General features: G+C 36.1%; 1 protein-coding gene across 2 annotated transcripts; it reads right to left on the reverse strand.

Moving 5' to 3' along the window:
- Nucleotides 1-13: 13 nt before the first annotated feature.
- Nucleotides 14-8,684, reverse strand: LOC111396368 (dolichyl-diphosphooligosaccharide--protein glycosyltransferase subunit DAD1-like). Of its 2 annotated transcripts, none has more exons than XM_023022798.1 (4): nt 8,545-8,684; nt 7,410-7,540; nt 7,234-7,281; nt 14-805 (listed from the first exon to the last, which is right to left on the reverse strand). In XM_023022798.1, exons 2-4 carry the CDS (start codon nt 7,494-7,496, stop codon nt 671-673), a joined length of 270 nt encoding a protein of 89 aa, XP_022878566.1. In that variant the 5' UTR covers nt 7,497-7,540; nt 8,545-8,684; the 3' UTR covers nt 14-670. The 2 variants fall into 2 exon arrangements, with proteins under 2 accessions (XP_022878566.1, XP_022878565.1); XM_023022797.1 differs by having other exon boundaries at nt 15-805; nt 7,410-7,541; nt 8,548-8,684.
- Between the last annotated feature and the right edge of the window lie 10,239 nt (nt 8,685-18,923).

An 18,923-nucleotide genomic window follows, 5' to 3' on the forward strand; every position in this document is an offset into this window, starting at 1 on the left:
CTCGTAAATACGAGGCACATTTCCTTTCCCAAAGTACATAAATTCTAAATATTCCATCAATTTTTTAACATACTCACAATGATCAATCAGACTAACTATGTCAGTGTCAAGGAATTTTGAATTTGTAAGAATAATCGAGCATCATCTCTTAGCCATGTTTGGTTGGTATTATCCTTTGGTGGATATTCAGTAAGGTGATTATCCATAGAAATACTCCGCAAATAAATTCGAACTGTCTTACACCAATCTAAATAATTTGGACCAACCAACTTATGATCCGTGATTTTGGACATTACTGGAATGACATCAGTCACAGCTAAATGTTTTTGCTTATCATCTATGTTAATGAAACACAAGGTCCAGACAACTAATTAAAGACAAAAATAACACAAATAATGATAGCCCAGTCCAACTATTAATCACTTGAAAAGAAAACAATCCAGCTACTTATTCACTGAAATAATGGCCCAAAACAATAGCCCAACAACTAAGCACTTAATCAACTACAAGCCCAACAGCATAATCACTTAAACAATGGCCCAAACCAAAAAAGAAAACCAAACACTATTATTTAAACTTCAATCCAAATAACACACCTCAGCCCAACAAAAACAGGAGAACCAGAGTATCTACGATCTCTCAGGCGACGCCAGCAACACAACCGACAAGATCAACCTATGAGCCGTGACTCAAGACTGCGAGAGGTCCTGAATTTGTCTGCCATGTGGGAGAGGAAGACCGAACAGCCGGCAACTGCGAGTGAAAGACAGACGCCGAAAATGCGAGGTTCAAACAGACCTGAACGCTGAAAACTCGAACACGAAGAGCCAAACCCACTGGTGAGATGGTTTATGGCTCTGATACCATGTAAACTCAAGAAGAAAAAAAAAATTCCTTACATCATTCATAACTAACGATAACTATATATACAAATTAGGGATTCTATATTCGGTAGGATACTACTAATTAGGAATCCCTCTAATTAAGCTTACATATTTACATTCCATAACATGTATTAATCCGTCTAGTACGTTGTAATAAACGTCTAATGCTGCCGCCGTGTGCTAAAAGTTATATCAAAAGACCGTCTCATTCAATGTCTAAATGATGACGGATGACTACACTCCAAAAGACAACTTCTACACAACTCAACTGGTCTAACCATTATGGTCTATAACTTAAGAACATGAGGTCTTAATCTATAATTTTCAATATAAGTTCAAAATTAAGCAAAATGAAGTGATGGGACTCATATATTTTTCCCAGAAGTATATCCTTTTTATAAATTTTGCAGGCTTTAGTGAGGTTGTTGATATCACAACTTGTAGCCACTAATAGTTTGTCAATTTTAGTCCTTTTTTTATCTGAAACGTAGGATGAGCATTTCTGGACCAGAACACACATGATTTTTTTATATTTTTTTATTTTATATTTTTTTTGCAATTGGCTAGAAAAAAATATCGAGCACTGCTGTTAATGAGAATGTTAATCTACACATTAATAAAAAAATAAAGAATAATGCTATTTAGCACTAGTCTATATGGCTACATTTTATAGATTTAATTAAATGAGTCGTGTGACTTTGAATTTAAATGAATCTATCATTTAATGTCATATAATTGCTACGTAGACGAATGCTTAACACTAATGGTGATAAATAGTATTACTAAAAAATGAAGGTGCATCCATGCACTGCAAGCAATTACGTAGGCAGGTGAGGATGGCCCATCAACCTCTAGCAATATTTAGAATGTTTTTTTTTTTTTATAGATAATCGGATAATTTTATTATTTAAAAAAGAATACACGGGGGGTGTACAATCACTTTAAGCCACTAAGGAACAACATGAAATTAGGCAACTCATTTACAGGATTTCTAGCCACAGTATTAAACTAAGAATACAAGGTAAAGTAAAATGTTTCTCTTACCTGCTCTCTTGTCTTTGTTTGGTTTTCGAAGCATCGGTTGTTCCTTTCTCTCCACACGCACCATACAATACATCCCGGAATAAAGTGCCATGCTAGTTTGCTATCCTTATCATGAAATTTTCTCCGCCACGCCCGTATCACGTCCTCTATACGACGAGGCATCACCCAATCCATAGATTGAGAACTAAGTATACTGTTTCAAATCCAACGTACAACATCACAATGAATGAACAAATGATCGATCGTCTCCCTATCCTTCTTGCACATATAACACCACTCGGTTGAGTAGAAGCCTTTACGTTGAAGATTATCCACTGTTGAGACCTATCCCCTCACAACTGTCCACAATAAGAATGCCACCCGAGGAGGCAATTTACACTGCCATACCAACTTCCAGGGGAATGAATTATTCACACATCCCATGAGGAAACCAAAGTACGAGCGAATTGAAAAGATATCATCCCGTGCTGTCCTCCGTGCTGTCCTCCCCACCTGATGCAATCCCTCTCTCCAACCCAAATTTGTGCCTCATGTAAAAAGGTCATAAACAGCGAATAATCTTCCAATTCTCAATCCTGTAGATCCCTCCCAAAAGTAATATTCCAGTTATAGCTCCCATTATGAATGTCTAAGAGATCACTCACCATAGCAGTGGGCACTGAGGCAATGCGATGCAAGGAAGGAAATCTCTCCTTCAGCGGTTGATCTCTGCAGCAACAATCATTCCAAAATCTAATCTCATTACCATTTCAGACCACAAACTTCAATTTGTCCGAAAAAGCACTCCATCCCTGTCGGATATACCTCCACAAACTCACCCCATAAGAGTCCTGATCCTCAAATGTACACCATCCCCCTCCATCACACCATACTTCGCCCCAATAATTTCTCTCCAGAAGTTTTCCCTCTCCACTCCAAATCGTCACAACCAATTGCCTAATAAGGCCTTATTGAACAACACAAGGCTCCTCATCCCAAGACCCCCCATCCTCATCGGCAAACAAACAACTCCCCAATTGACCAAATGGAGTCTCCTCTCCTCCCCCAACCCTGCCCACAGAAATTCTCTTTAAAGTCTCTCTAATCTCTTTGCCACTGCAATCGGAATGGGGAACAATGACAAAAAGTAAGTAGGGAGATTGGAGAGAGTGAATTTAATGAGAGTAAGTCTACCTCCCTTAGAAAGGTACATACGCTTCCACCCTGCTAACCTTCTCTCCATTTTTTCCACAATATCATTCCAAATATGGGTACTTTTAAATCGTGCCCCTAACGGGAGCCCTAGCTATGACATCGGTAGCTGCACAACCTTACAACCCAATATATCAGCCAGCTCCTCCACATTATCGACCTCCCCTACTGGAATAGCCTCAGACTTCCCCAAATTGATTTTCAAACCAGACCTCGCTTCAAAACATAGGAGCAGACGGCGCAAGTTCCTGAATTGTTCAACATCTGCATCGCATAAGATCAACGTGTCATCTGCAAATAACAGATGAGACACCTGCAATTGGTCAACCATAAAACCCCTTATCAAACTCGCTCTCAAGGCTCTTTCAATCATCCTACTGAAAGCCTCCATCACAATGACAAATAACAATGGGGACAATGGATCCCCTTGTCTCAAGCCTCTACTGCTCCGGAAATAGCCCTTAGGTGTTCCATTGACCAAAACTGAGAATGAAACGGTAGAAATACAGAATTGAATCCATTTACACCATTTATCCCCAAAGCCACAGCGCCTGAGCATATACAACAGGAATCCCCAATCTACATGATCATAAGCCTTCTAAATATCTAGCTTACAAAGCATCCCTGGGGCCCTTAGACGCATTCTTGAATCTATGCATTCATTCGCCGTAAGCACAGAGTCCAAAATTTGACGCTCTTTTACAAATGCATTCTGAAACTTGGACAATACTTTTCCCAGCACCTCCTTTAATCTGTTTGCCAGGACTTTAGAAATAATCTTGTACACCCCGCTAACAAGGCTAATGGGGCGAAAGTCCTTAATATCAGTCGCTCCCGATTTCTTAGGGATGAGCACAATAAATGTAGCGTTAGAACTTCTCTGAAATCTGCCACGTTCAAAAAAATAAGATAAAGTATTCACAATGTCCAGTTGGCTTCCAATTTCCTGTGGTTCCTCATAAGTAACCCCGTCCACCTCCAAAACTGTGATGGAGTTGTTCTTCCTATTAGAATTGGCGACGCTGTGGAAGAACTTCGTGCATTTATCCCCCTCTTTCAACCAAGTAACTCTAGATTTCTGTCGCCAAGTAATCTCCTCCATCTCCACCAACCTCTCCATCTCTTCCTTCTATCCAACTCCTCTATCTCTGACAGACACTGATTTTTACTACAGTTAACATTGCCCACAACTTCCTCATTCCATTTCTTTAAGTCCCCTTTCAACGCCTTTAGCTTCTGATCCAATACAAAACAGGGAGACCCACTGACTTCATAGGAAGTCCACCACGTCTGTACTCGCTCCCTAAAACCTTCTACTTTCAACCACATCTTCTCAAACCTGAAAGGTCTTCTTCCACCACCCCTCCTATTCCCCGATAACATAATAGGAAAATGATCCGAGTACACCATCCCAATCTTCTCTGAGTGACATCTGAATATTTGGGCTCCACTCCTCACAAATCAAGAATCTATCAATACGAGACAAAACAGGTCGATCCCGATTAGATGACCAAGTAAAATCTCCACCAATTATGGGTAAATCCACCAACAAATTCTCCCTAATAAAATTTGAGAACTCCTCCATTGCCCTAGTTAGTCTCCCACCACTCGATCTCTCCAAAGGAAATTGAATCACATTGAAATCACCCCCAATACATGTAGGGAGATTCCACCAAGCCCACATTCCAGCCAGTTCATCTCACAAGCCCACTCTACTGTCATCAGAATTAGGCCCATAAACTCTCGTGAACATCCATAGAAATCCATCCTCGCAATTTTTGAAAGAAATCGATATAGAGAACACCCCTATACTCACCTCCTTCATCTCAAGCACTCTAGTGTCTCACATCACCAATACGCCTCCTGAAACCCCTGATGACCCTAAAAACTGATATCCTACATGATTTCCCCCCATAAACTACGAATCACTGCCCTCGAGATAAACTCCATCTTAGCTTCTTGTAGGCAAACAAGATTTGACCCCCATCCCCTTAGCAAATGTAGAACACCAAGCCTTCTATTAACCTCATTGAGCCCCCTTACATTCCAGCTAATGAGTTTTGGCATCATTATAACACTCCGTAACCCCTCCCCATTGTTCCTTTTTTTGACTCGCCACCCTTACCAGCATAGTTTACTGACGATTCGAGTCTCTTAAGTTCGCGATCACCCTTTCTTCTTAATTTACTTCCATGTGTACCGATGTCTTGTCCCCTATTAGCCTCTAGCTCCTCAAATAATTGTATCAATTTACTTTCATACCCATCACATGACACGCCAATTAACTTACTGAATTCCTGAATTTTCTGTAGAACCCAATTCGAAGGTGGATGACCAACTTCCAACACATCTGCTTCTGAAGTATCCTCACCGTGATAGCCCTCGAGATGATCAAAGGACCGTTCTTTCTCTTCCACCACTGGTATAATGTCACTGTCGCTTTCTCCTTTCTAGGCACCATCTACCCACAACACCAAAGCTTTTTCGGTCCCCATATCATTTTCTTTTGTCCTCCTATTATAAATGTTCATAATCCTTGATGTCGAATGTGTAGCGTTGTTTTCTTTCACAGTGTCCATTGTCAATGTCTCCAAGTTCACCATACTAAACTCCCCTTCATTAGACAACGGTTCCACCTCTCGTTCAACCGCAATCCCCGTGTCTACTTCATTCCGATTGACCCCCACAAAGTCAACCCCATCATCGTTTTTATGGTACCCCGCTTCCATCCTCTCCTGAGAATCACAATGTTCCTCTTCCCTGCTATTCATGTTCTGTAATTGATGGTAGTTCCTCATCAGTCAATCCCGGTACGTGAATTTCACCAGTTTCATGGGGTCCATTTCAGGCCCGCTTCCAACCAGCCTAAGTAATTCATCCAATGCTCCTTTCAACTCCTGGGCACGGGCCATTATTTCAGCCCTACTCAAACAAATGTCGTGACCTTCATTATCACCGACTTTATTTGTCCTTTCCTTTTGCTGTAGCATCCGTTGGTTGGCATGCTCCGAGGTCTGTGAGTTCGCTGTAATTTCTGCATAAGTCATCCTTTGGCTGTTTTGTTCATTCACTGTTTATCGTTTGGCCTTATCCCTAGCAACAAATGAGTCAAGAACTGCTTGAAACACCTGCGAGACCGACATTCATCCCTCTCCATTTGCACCTTCTGGTATCATGACAACTCCTTTCCGACACCTCTCCCCATATTGTGCTATCATCAAATATCTATCTCGACGGTTCACACACCGTTGTGCCAAGAAAGCTCTTGAAGACTCGTTGAATTTTAAAACACAGTCCTCAAATTCACTTCTCATCCTCAATCTGTCTACCATATTCACCATCCAAATAGCACCATACCTTCCCAAAAAGATTGAATCCGATAACTTCGAACCCCATTCTGTTAACTTAACAGTGCCAGAATCGTTAATAGATATTGCGAAGTCCTTCACCTCCACTTTGAAACGATGATTGAATACCATACTACGCACATCCGCCAATTTTTTTCCCCTGATTGTGTACAAGCTGTTCATCAAACGGAAGAACGGACAAGCCGATTGATCTCGGAGCAACAGGCTGCCACTGCAGGTTTTCCTGTGGCCTACGCGCCAGCAGACGCGCAGCCGGAGCGGCACGTGTGGGGGGCATAACTCCGATCGGGGTCACCGATCTTTGGTGAGGCGCGTTTCCTCGAAACGTGGCCGGATCTAGCGGAATCTGCTGGGCAGTGCTAGGGTTTCCAACAATGGGCTGCGCCTGTGTGTGAAGGACGTGGTTGGAGGGGTTGATTTGTGGCGTGAAGCCAGTTATGTGGTACCTACCGGACAGTTGGTCGCCGGCGCCGGTAGGTATGGGTGTTGGTGTGGTGGCTGGGTTAGTTTGGATTGTGGGGGGAGCTCCATCCGGTGTCAAGGGCTAAGTCTCGGTTAACATTATTTAGAATGTTAATCAATGCAAATTATTATTTATTTATTTTTTTAGTTGCAGAAGAAATTATTCAACTTTTAACATGGAAGTGACAAAACCATTGAATTTTTTGTTCAAATCAATTTACAACAACACCAGAGATCCAAATAAGAAGTTAACGTGTAATTGTGGGCGTGATCAGCTGCCATACCTGAATTACAGCAGTGAAAACTGCAAACAAAATATATAAGTCGATGATCTGCAAAAAAAATATAATAAACAAAAGAAGAAAGTAGTCAGCTGGGTTTCTCTACATGTATGTGAAAATATTAAACAATAATAATAATAATAATAATAATAATAATTCAGGTTGAGAAAGAGAGAGACCTTGAGATTAGTGGGGGTTGCAGCATATGCAGAGTGAAGAGAATGAAAAAGTGCTTGGGCATCTTTTGATGGCGTTGATCTCCCCATTTTTTTTCACTTCTTTGTGAGCGTGCGGGTGATAGTACAGTGAACTGGAGAAAAAATTTAGATTTAAGAATCAACTGATTAGCTGGATAATGCCCCATCAAATAAGCATCGTCAGGCTACAGACCAAAATGTGTTCTCAACATTTGGGCTTGTAATTTGCCACTTGAAACAATTCAAATGTTCTTGCATGAAAAACCACTTTTGAAGCACAAATTAACAAGCGTGTCTGTATTATGTACCAGAGAACTGTGTAAATCAGTTTATGAACCCAGATCAAGAAGGATTTCTTTGTTATGTCAAATAAACCAATTATATCAACATTCATTCTTTGAAGGAATGGATGAAGCAAATACATAACGGAACACAGAATTCATCTATCTATTTTATCTATAACTCCCAAAGAATTTTAGAATGCAGCCACTTGATATCATTATCAAGTGATCGACAATCATACAATAGATTTTTATGACTAATGATGTGAAATGCACTACTTTCACTTTACATTTCAGAAACTCAGAAATCGGAAAATTAATTATCTTCTCCACAAATTTCACACATGATTAAACTGATCTTCCCTACATATTATAAATTTTACAACACTAAGGAAATCTACAGCTTACAATAGGAGAATTTAAAAAACAAATCATCAAACAGCTTGTTTATCTATTTTATCTATAATCACGGTCAAAAAACAGGTAATTCCGACAGCTCCTGAAAAAAATTAAACATCAGAAACATCAGGTACTGTTAATCAATCCTACGTTAAATTTTTATGATTTTAATGGGGGTAAAATGCACTACTAAGTACTATCACAGTATCACATTTCAGAAATTCAGAAATCGGAATATCTTCTCCACAAATTTAACTCATTTACGAGCTGATCTTCCATACATATCTGAAATTTTACAACAATAAGGAAACCTACACCTTAAAATACGAGAATTAGAAATCAAAAAAAGAAAATATATTCGCGTCAAGATTATTCCATTTTGACAAGTAATGCTAACAAAAATAATTAATTAGAAAAATAAAAGAAAAGTGATTTACCGGGGTTGCGATCGTGGATTGGTCGCCCGATCTGCCACTGAAAGTATAAGCAATTTTTGCTGGAGAAGATAGTCGCAGGTTGCAGTCTACTCCTCACCCTCGGAAGTATTCTTCACTTTGCTAGTGGGTTTATAGTGTTGGGCCAACTCTAAGCAACCACGAATTAGGGCCCATATTCATAATTTTTCTTAAGTAATTAACACAAAACAAAACGTCGTTATATTTCATTTTTTTGATATTTTCACCTCTATTTTCACCTTTTACTAGGAAAAATATCATTTTCATCCAATTTCTCAGTAAAAAAGTTTAAAAATGACAAATATATCATCCTATTTAAATTTTAAAAAATAAGTAAATAACAAATCGTAACTATATTTTCTTTTTTTTTTAAATTACAAATTAGTCCAAATAAATTATTAAAGGGGTAATTAGAACAAAACGTATTTACCTTTCAATATTATCGTGCAAAACATCCATATATTTTATTTTTTGACATTTTTATTCTTATTTTCACATTCATTGTGAAAATTATAATTTTCATCTATTTTTCTCAATTAAAAACTATAAAATGACGAATATACTCTCATATATTAAATAAAATAAAGAATAAAGAATAAATTACAACTATACTTCCAATTTTTTTTTAAAAAAATACGAATAAATTCTAAATAATTAATTAATTCTTTTTTAATTATTTATTTGGAATTTATTTGTACTTTTTTGAAAAATTTAGAAGTATAGTTACAATTTGTTCTCTTTTTTTCCTTTTGTTTTATTTAAATAGAAGGGTATATTCATCATTTTACAACTTTTAATTGAAAAAATTAGTGAAAATGATGATTTTTGCAATGAAATGTGAAAGTAAGTGTGAAAATGTTAAAAATGAATGTATAAATATTTTGTACAATAATATTGAAAGGGATAGATGTTTTGTGCTAATTACTATTTTAATAATTTATTTGGAATCATTTGCAGTTTTTAAAAAAGTTTGAGAATATAATTGTAATTTGTTCTTTTATTTTTATTTAAATGGAATGGTATATTTGTCACTTTACATTTTTTTTTAATTGAGAAATTGGATGAAAATTATCTTTTCCACATTGAAATGTGAAAATAGAGATGAAAATGTCAAAAAGAATTAAGTTGGGGATATTTTACACAATAATATTGAAAATGTAAAGAGGTTTTGTATTAATTACCCTTTCCTAAAAATTGAAATTTACAGTTTATGAATTTACGGTGCACTTTTCTATACACATTTTAAGGTATTTATAAATATTATTCATTATTTATTTTTATCTATTTATATTTAAATCATTTATAAAACCTTCCTAAAATGTTAGAGTTTGGATCATATTTTCCCCTATGGGAGTTTTAAATAAAATGTGTGACGGTAGTTTATCACTGAAGCGATGTAATATTTTGGGCGAGTGTAGAAGAAATTATTTCAGTTGCACCTTTAGAGTGTGCGCTACTTTTAGGTGCCTGTCTGGAAGCAATTTTGGTCCAAATTTTAATCCAAAATATTGTCGTTGTGGGACCCTCATTTGCAGACAGCACTGATTGCACAGGTGCATAATTACCGGAATGCCATTATGTACATTAGAATGAATTTTAAGTGGGGGTCAAATTGGTAATCTTCCGCATTTTAGTCAAAAAGGTTTCTGCCTCCCTGACACACCAACGATCATTTTTTTGCTAAAAATTCATCCAAAATCACTCCCAGACACGCACTAGGTTTGTAAATGTTTCCGTTTTTCGAATTATTTGATAAATATATCTTTTTCTTCAAATTTGTTGGGAAATTTCGATTGATTTAAGTATTTTCGTCATTCTAGATAGTGTAATGCTAAAGAGATAAGGATTGGGGCCAAGGATTTGATCCAAGGCTAGCGTGACCCGGCCCTTGATCTAAATTTTTTAGTGTAATGCTAAAGATATAGGGATTGGGGCCACGGTCAAGGTGGCTCAACCTTGGCCCTGGATCAAATCCCTAACCCCTTCCTTGTATTTGTAGCGGAGCTCTTCTAGATAAATTAGACTTCCAGTCTACTATCCCCTACTCCATTCTCGTTGGCTGTATTCCCAATTAAATCAGGACAAATTAGCCCACTACCTCATCATTGTTATTTTATCCATATTAATAAATCTTAAATGATATTAGTAACTTTAGTGACAAAGAGGGACGAATAAATTGAATCATAGAGTTGGAGATGGCATATCCAAATGCTGAATAATCAATTATTTTGTGAGGATCCAAATAGGGGGTTAAATAAGTATGGAGTTTCTTATGAAGCTCTCTCCTTGCTATTTCAAATCATGCTGGGGGTAAGGTGAGATTTGAGAGCGGGAGTGGATATGTTAGAAGTTGCTTGATGGAGTTAACACTACATGTTTATTTGTTGAATTTGATGTATCATTAAGGTGCTTTAGGGTGAATAAAATCGAGCAATACATGGAGAGCCACCTCATACGACCCCAGCCTTGGTGGAATTCTTTGATGGGATTCGTGCTTCAGATGACGCCGAAGCAATCACACTTCGAGTAAGGCTCCTACTTGCGAAAGAGAATGGTTTCAAGCAGGAGTTAGGGAACAAGACTTTCTTTGTTCCTAGCATATGTTAATTCTCACAATACAAATAAAGACTTGCCAACCTTTTTGTTGGAGCGACCTGGTATAACAAGAAAAACTTTGGGATGAATTTTTAAAATTTGAAGTTTAAATGGAGGAAGAAGGATTAGCTAAGATTATTGTATATTAAAATGATTCTCCAATGCTTATTTATAGTTTTTAATAACACCATATCATGAAAACAATTGGGAGAAGAGGTGAAAATTTATAACAAGACAAAAAAAGTTTTCAATTAAAAGCAAGTAGAAATTACATAAACTAATACATTGAGATTCCATTTCATAAATCATACACTAGATTTACTCTTTTAAAAATCAGAAGATATTTTTTTATTAATTAATATATTTAAAAATAAATTAATTAATTAATTTACCTACACAATTTCAAACCTAAATTATTTCTCCCGCGCTTCCCTCTCTCTCTCTCTCTCTCTGATGGAAACGACCAGCTGGAGTATCTCTACGTGAGGTGGCTCTATTTGTCGGCAATGTAGTGCCACCACCACAATAATTGTAGACAGATCTGTGGAGGAGTAGAGTTTGATGAGGTAAAAAATATTGGTGGCAGAATGGACGTTTGCGCAGCAACGATAACATAGCGACAGCATCATCGCTGATGCACAATCTGATTTTGAATTTGGTCTGTGCAGTAATTTTAGTGACGGTGGAAACGATGGCAACGGTAGCTACAATGACGGTGATGTTGCTGTGGAGGTGGAGGTGGAGGTGGAGGTGGAGGTGAGAATGACTCCGGCTATTGCGTTGGGTTTTTTATGGGGGATTTTTTTATGATATTTGGGTGGTGATGGTTGTGATGTTGGCTTTGGTGATGAGGTGGTGGTGATATTGGCAGTAGTGGTGCTATGGTGCAGTGGTGGAGGTATGCGGTGACGATGGTGGGAACGAAGGTAATGTTGTGTGTTAGCCCATTTACCTTGTTATTAAGTTGGCCATTTAAATGTGTCTAGGGCCAATTAGCATTAACCTAAATTGATGAATGTATGCAACCATTCCTAGCCGTGTGTGTGTATTTGGCAAGAGGGTAAACAAAAGTGAGAGGAGGGCAACCATGTGGGGAGTGTTGTGTGAGATTCAACCTTTGTTCTTTTCTCCTTCCTCTTCCTTGTAGCTTGCAAATAATATCACCATCAAAGTCTCGTTTGTGGGGTTGAAGACTCATGACAACCAAAGTAAAGGTAAAGTTTTGGATAGAGCTTTAGTGGTTTTGGTGTTCTTTTTTGGTTATATTCTAAGCCTAGAATCAAGATTTTTCGCAGCTTCTGTACAATAAATGATATTAGAACCTTGGTGTTGAGAAGTCTATGATTTTTTGTTGGGCAAAAATCGTTGGAAATTAGCAAAAATCGAACACGAAGCGAGACTGAAAATTGGACAGTTTGAAATTCAACCTGCCGAAATTATTTTGGTGTTTTTTTGTCAAACCACAGACTTCGTGGAGAAACCAAGACCAACGGTGAATTCAGTAGGCTGGGAGTGGTGCACGTGGTGGGTGGCGATAGCACGTGGAGACTCCGACAAGGTGTGTGGAGCATTTTTCTGCTACGGTCTTTAGGCAAAATGTTGTTGGTGGCGTAGTAAACCTTGGGGTGGTGTTCATTTTCAGTTTCGATTGATATGGTGAAATTTGGACAATTTTACCCCTAGACAATCAATTTTGAGTGTCGATTGATTTGGTGGCAAGGGCACGTGGAGACTCCGACAAGGTATGTGGAGCATTTTTTCTGCTATGGTCTTTAAGCAAAATGTTGTTGGTGGCGTGGTAAACCTTGGGGTGGTGTTCATTTTCAGTTTCGATTGATATGGTGAAATTTGGACAATTTTACCCCTGGACATTCAATTTTGAGTGTCGTTTTGAGTTGTCGGATAACAAGAAGCTTTAGGGCGAATGATGGCGACCCTAAATTAATAAATTCGCATCTCTCCTAGTTTACAAACCCACAGATATGGTTCACTTAGTATAGTGCTATTTTCTTATATTATTGCAAATAAGATTATTGTGTAGGATAATTATTTACTTTTCGCATTAAAAGTCATCGTATGAGATGACATTAGGATTGTGGTTACCATGAAAAGGTAAACATTGCCTATTGTTTGAGCATTTTTTGGTAAAATAACAACATATTTTGAGTTGTGTTTTTTTAATGAAAAAATGTGATTTTTTAAGTTAGTAAAACGAAAAGTGATGACAAATGTAGGTTAAAGGCAAATGCAAAGAGTAAGAGGTGTTTTTAACTAAATTATCTTGAAAATGTTGAAAGAGATTGTCGCTGTATGGATAATAGAAGGAAAGATGAGGAGGGGAGTGAGGTTTACTCTTAATAAACCTAGTTATTGCATGTGTTTCTGTGTGTAATCCGTTCTGCATGAATGATTCCTTAATTTTTGTTGCATTGATATGTTGCACTTTCAATTTATTTGTGTGTATAATTACATGAATTGATGTAACTTGATTATTTTGTGTAAAGTATTTGCATGCATAAGAGATTGAGATCTATAGCATACTTCTTTTGCTCTATGAGTGATCTGAGAAAGTGTGGTGGTGAGAAGAAAGAGGGACAGGTATTTTCTCTTTTATTTTTGCGAGCCTATTTAGTTTATGAAATTATGTGAGGCAGTCATGTGCGGGTTTTCTTTTTTTCTTTTCTTTTTTTATTTGTAAGCCTTTTTGTGAGTGTAATGAAATAATCAATTCTTTATTCTATCCTCTTTGAGAATGCTACCTTTCCCCTTGTAGCAAACGGGAAAAAAACATTGTTTTGTTTCGTTCCAAAATAAAATTATAGAACTCAAATAGAACTTGGGTTATATTATTACGTCGCTATGACACTTCCTTAAGAGTTCAAATTAAAATTTTGGTCATGATAGTAAAGTTTCGCGTACTTGTTTTTAAAATTTTTTTGTAAGGTGTTGAAATCTCTTTAGAGGACAAATTTTATTTGTTACTTTATTTTGACGGCACACATTTTATTGTATATCTATTAAGTTTTTAAAAGTTAGATTAGAAAACCTATTGTATAGTGCATTAACCATCCCAACTTACCTTATTATTTAAACCCCATTTTTGATTAGCCATGAAAAAAAAAAAACACTGCCATTTTGTTTGTAAACTGCCTATTTACATAAACTTTGTAACTCCCATTTAAAATGAATTACACGGCCACTTCTTTGGAAAATTAAAGAAAAACCTTCACTTTGCAAATCACATTACAACTCCAATTTCATCCATTAATTCTCCACTTACCATACTTGTTTCCATCTCTTTTGTTTCTTGACCCGCTAATGCATAAAACTGCCATTTGGTTATTGAGATGATAACCTACATGTCCTTATCCATATCCATTTGGAAGTTAACATTTTAAAATTTCAACCACCCCCATTTCCTCAAGTGTAACCTCCATTTTTTTTTTAAATACAACTACCATCGCCACTTCACTTAGAATTTAAATTAAAACTGCTCCTTTTATTTTAAAAGTCCCAACACACACGCATAGGTAACGTTTTATTTTAATCCCATCTCTTTCTCATGCACAGACACCGAATTCTAGTGTAAATGGAATGACATGCTCAGCCGCCTTCTTAATTTCAACTCGTTTAACCACGTTTATCTCCCAAACCGTTAAACATATACATAAAGTTATTTTTCCGCTTCTTCCATAGACATAAAGCACCTTGAAACTGAAATTTTTATCTGAAGAAGAGGCAAAAAAGTAAGCTGCATTTTATTTCTTATTGAACACAAAAGGGGTATTCAAATTTCAAGCATTAAGGTAGGGGTGTTTCGGCGCTTTTGCAAGTGAAGTAAGATTTATATATTTTCGTTTGTGTTAAACTTTTTGTTGTGTTACTCATGATGGAATCACCGTTTGGTGGTTTACACGAGATGTGAAGAGATGATTATGATAAATGAAATGGGGTTATCAAAACCTAAAAGTAAGCGGGCTGACTGATCACCAATTCGCTTGAAATTGACGGTGACACAATCGAATAAAGTTTGCATTTCTGAAAATATATATTTTTACCATTTACATAAGTGCTTCCTATTGAGTATTATTTATAGTACTCATCCCTACAAATAAATTTACAGGTTAAGATTGAGGCATGACAGTGGTTGGCATAGTGGCAAGTGTTCGGCGATCTCTAATACTTTCAATTTCTAGTAAATATTTCTATTTATGTAAACATTTTATGGATACTTAGATGACACTTTTTAGAAATGTTTTAATGTTTATTTTGTCTAGTTTCATAGACGATGCATGTTAACTAGAATTTACAGGTGTTGGATTGAATATGCATGAAGTTTAAATTTATGTTGGGTTAAATTTCAGATTCTGTCCTCCTATTTGAAAATAGTATAACTTGGGCTACGGTGCATGTTTTTAAGTGAAATCAGTGGGGTTTGAAAGGTCTATGAGTCTTCTAATAGTGGCCTTTGAAATTTCTCAAAAATATTATCTAAAAAAAAGTTATGCCCTTTTTAGTAAACTGCATCGTGTCGAATTCGAGATTCGTGTCCAGCATATTCGAGTAATATCTTCGTGCTTCAAACTTTATCGTTGAAACCCCAAATTTTTATATGTGGTACATATATGAATGCTTTAGTTCGTGTAAAAATTTCATAAATTTTAATAGACATTTGTTTGGCCAAATATTTTTTTTTCCGCTGTTGTTAAATCCATAATTGTCGATTTGCCTTCAAATCTTTTATAGAATCAAATTTTGCTACATTTGCCTAAGTTTACATGGATAACTACCTTCAATTATATTTATATATATAAAAAAAATAAAAATTGGATTTATAAAATACTTTGGCTAGCGTCAAAGGGGTCAAACCAAATAAAGAAACGAATATTATTTTAATGCTTCGGGTTCCGAGTATTCGGGGCGTCATACCCCTTCCTTTGTCGGATAAATCCTCTGTGGACCTTTTCTAACATTGGTGTTGGAGTAACTTTGTGGTGCATTGGTTGATATATATATTGAGCCCTAACCTTTGTGATTGTCAAATGTGTCGATTTAAGATGCGTTAGCAGTAAGTGTGTTGTATGTCAATTGGTAATGTAGAGTGTAGATGCCTGAAGGTGCATTGGTGATATGTATGGGGATGTGGAGAGTGACATTTGGAACACGAGTGAAGATGTGATTGAGAGGGTGTTTGACATCCGTTTTTATGGAAAAATGAATTTTAAAATAGTAAATTGATGAAAAATGTGTAGATGAAAAAATTAGAAATTTTTTTTATTTACGTGTAATATTATTTTAATGAAGAATGTATGGTTAAAATGAAGAGAGAGGAAAATATATTTTGATAAAAATGAGAATCAAACAAGGGGTAAATGTCTGAATCATTTATCTGTGAAGACTCTGTACAGGTTGAGAGTGAAAGAAACACTTCTATCATTTTTGGTAGAAAAGCTAAAAGTTGAAGGGCCTTGAATGCAATTTATTGTGGGCATAAAAGTAAAAATTTGAGGGCCACAATGCACAATATCGAAGTTAAGGGACCTGTAGTGTAATTAATGGAGGACTTGTACAAAAAAGGAAAATTGCGTTGGGCCACTCGTCGCTACTATTAGAGAGAGAAAGCCGCCATTATTAGAGAGAGAAGGGAGAAATAGAGATAGAAGAATGATAAAATGATTTAAGATTTGGGAGTGAAATAGGGAAGGGAAGGGATGGGTGAGGGTGTGTAGATTAATTTAATTTTATAATATTATTATTAATATTAAAAAATTGAATTATTCCCTCATTTTTTAACAGAAAACTTTTAAACTTGAATTTTGAATTGGTATGCACCCGATGCACTACAATAGGTTGTGCAACTGGAAGAGCAACCTATAAGGTTGGTGTGGTGGTGCCCGCTATGATCTTTAGATCTCATTCTGAAGCAAGGCCATTATTGTGGCCACCAGATTGCAAAGCCTTAAACTTCCATTCCTAGCTCATGTTCTCACCATAATTTTATATCACAAGTTTCCAAGGATGGGGCCAATGAAACTAATTTGACATAACTCCTCGAATTCGGTAAAGAAGCATGGTAGCTAAAATCCACTTCCAAAGCCGAGCTACTTGCAAAAATGAGGCTGCGACTTTCTCTGTCTTTTTTACCTTCACGAGAGTAAGCATCGAAGAAAGAAGATGATACATGTAGAAAATGGAAATGCGTGTAAGTAAACGTTACATAAAAAATTAACCCTACATAATACCTTTGGGTAGTATTTATTGAAGGATGGTTGGTGTCCATATATCTTTCATTGGGAAAGTTTTGGAATACAAGCACGTTCATCCTGAAAATCACAACAAAAGGTGTGTACAAATATCTTGTCATTATGCTTGAATTAGCATGTGGGGCTTTAGAGATTTGGGAGTTGTTCGATAAGTTCGATGGTAGAGTGGTCAATCGACCTCCCATGTGATAATTCATGCGATAATTTATATGCATCTTACTCTTAGACGCCTTACATGATGTTGTAGGATGATCAACAAAATTTTGCAAGTGTACAGTAGGGTGGATAAGTAATTTAACGAAGAATAAAATATCATCCCATTGAGAGTGTATTTAATCTGGTATTAATTAATATTAACTCTATTCCAATAGTCAAGTTCTGATTACGAATTTCTATGACTAATTATCTAATTTACTAACTAGTGAGTAGTTAAGAATGCTTTTGTAAGATTGATATAAACACGTACTAAAAGATTTCAAATTTCCATTTTTAATCCATTTTAATACAATTTACTATCATGACAATATTTATTTTTCTTGTTGGTCATCGTTCCTATATTTTCTATGAAAGATGTTTATATGAAAGAATACATTAAAATGCTAGAACGTCTATTGACTTCCAAATATTCAATTTTGGTGGTCCAAAATAGAACTTATATGATTAGAGACTAATTTTAAATTAACGCTTCTCTCATAGTGGGGCTCCCAAGGAGAGGAAGCCTCTCCCGGAAGGGGTGTCTCAGCCAAATGAGTAGCGTATCACTCTCAACGAGAAGGGGTGATTGATTCTAATCTCATGTAGATCAATCGATATACCTATAGGTGAAAACTCATTCTCATTTGAGTTCTTGTGCACTTATGACAACCTTGTTTTTGTATGACCATAACTATGTCACCAAAAAAGAATGAACACATCAATTATATTGTCTATTGAAAAGATTTATTAGACAAGTTTGAAATAAAGATTTAATCGGTAATTTTATTTGCAAAGACAATTATAATAAATTTTAATTTTAAGCTTAACATAATTCGACACAAAGTTTATAAATTAAATGTGCTCGTTGTGAGTAATTAACTGTTCTATGGGTTTTAATCTTTTCTTTAATTTTGTCGATTTATTCCTTTGTTATAATTTGCTTTAATCATCGTTTGTTTTTTATGTCAGTTGTTTCTATATTGTGATTCGAAAAAGTTAAATGATGAATTTGAATTAGAAGAAACCTCATGGTCAAAAAATTTAATATGCAAATAGTTTTTCCCTTTTAAAATTACAACTTCAAAAAATCAATAAAACCATTTTGATTGAGCTAAGTAAGTTTCTTGATTTGTTCATCGATTTCCAAATTTTCAAATTATGCATAATATAGTTTAAAAATGGTGGGGGAACGGCACGTACACTATACACCTAGAAGAATTCTTTATCATTAGTGCATATGTGGCAAAAAAATTTAAATTATAAGTTTGATCAAANAAATAGAACTTATATGATTAGAGACTAATTTTA

Source organism: Olea europaea, chromosome 6 (assembly GCF_002742605.1).
Source record: "Olea europaea var. sylvestris chromosome 6, O_europaea_v1, whole genome shotgun sequence".
In the NCBI taxonomy this organism is placed as follows: Eukaryota; Viridiplantae; Streptophyta; class Magnoliopsida; order Lamiales; family Oleaceae; genus Olea; species Olea europaea.

Coding starts and splice junctions, on each gene's coding strand:
- LOC111396368 (XM_023022798.1), bottom strand. CDS start 7,496: ATGGGGAGATCAACGCCATCAAAAGATGCCCAAGCACTTTTTCATTCT. Junction 7,282..7,409: donor CAACCCCCACTAATCTCAAG/GTCTCTCTCTTT, acceptor TTTTTTTTGCAG/ATCATCGACTTATATATTTT. Junction 806..7,233: donor TTTTCACTGCTGTAATTCAG/GTATGGCAGCTG, acceptor TCGAGTTTTCAG/CGTTCAGGTCTGTTTGAACC.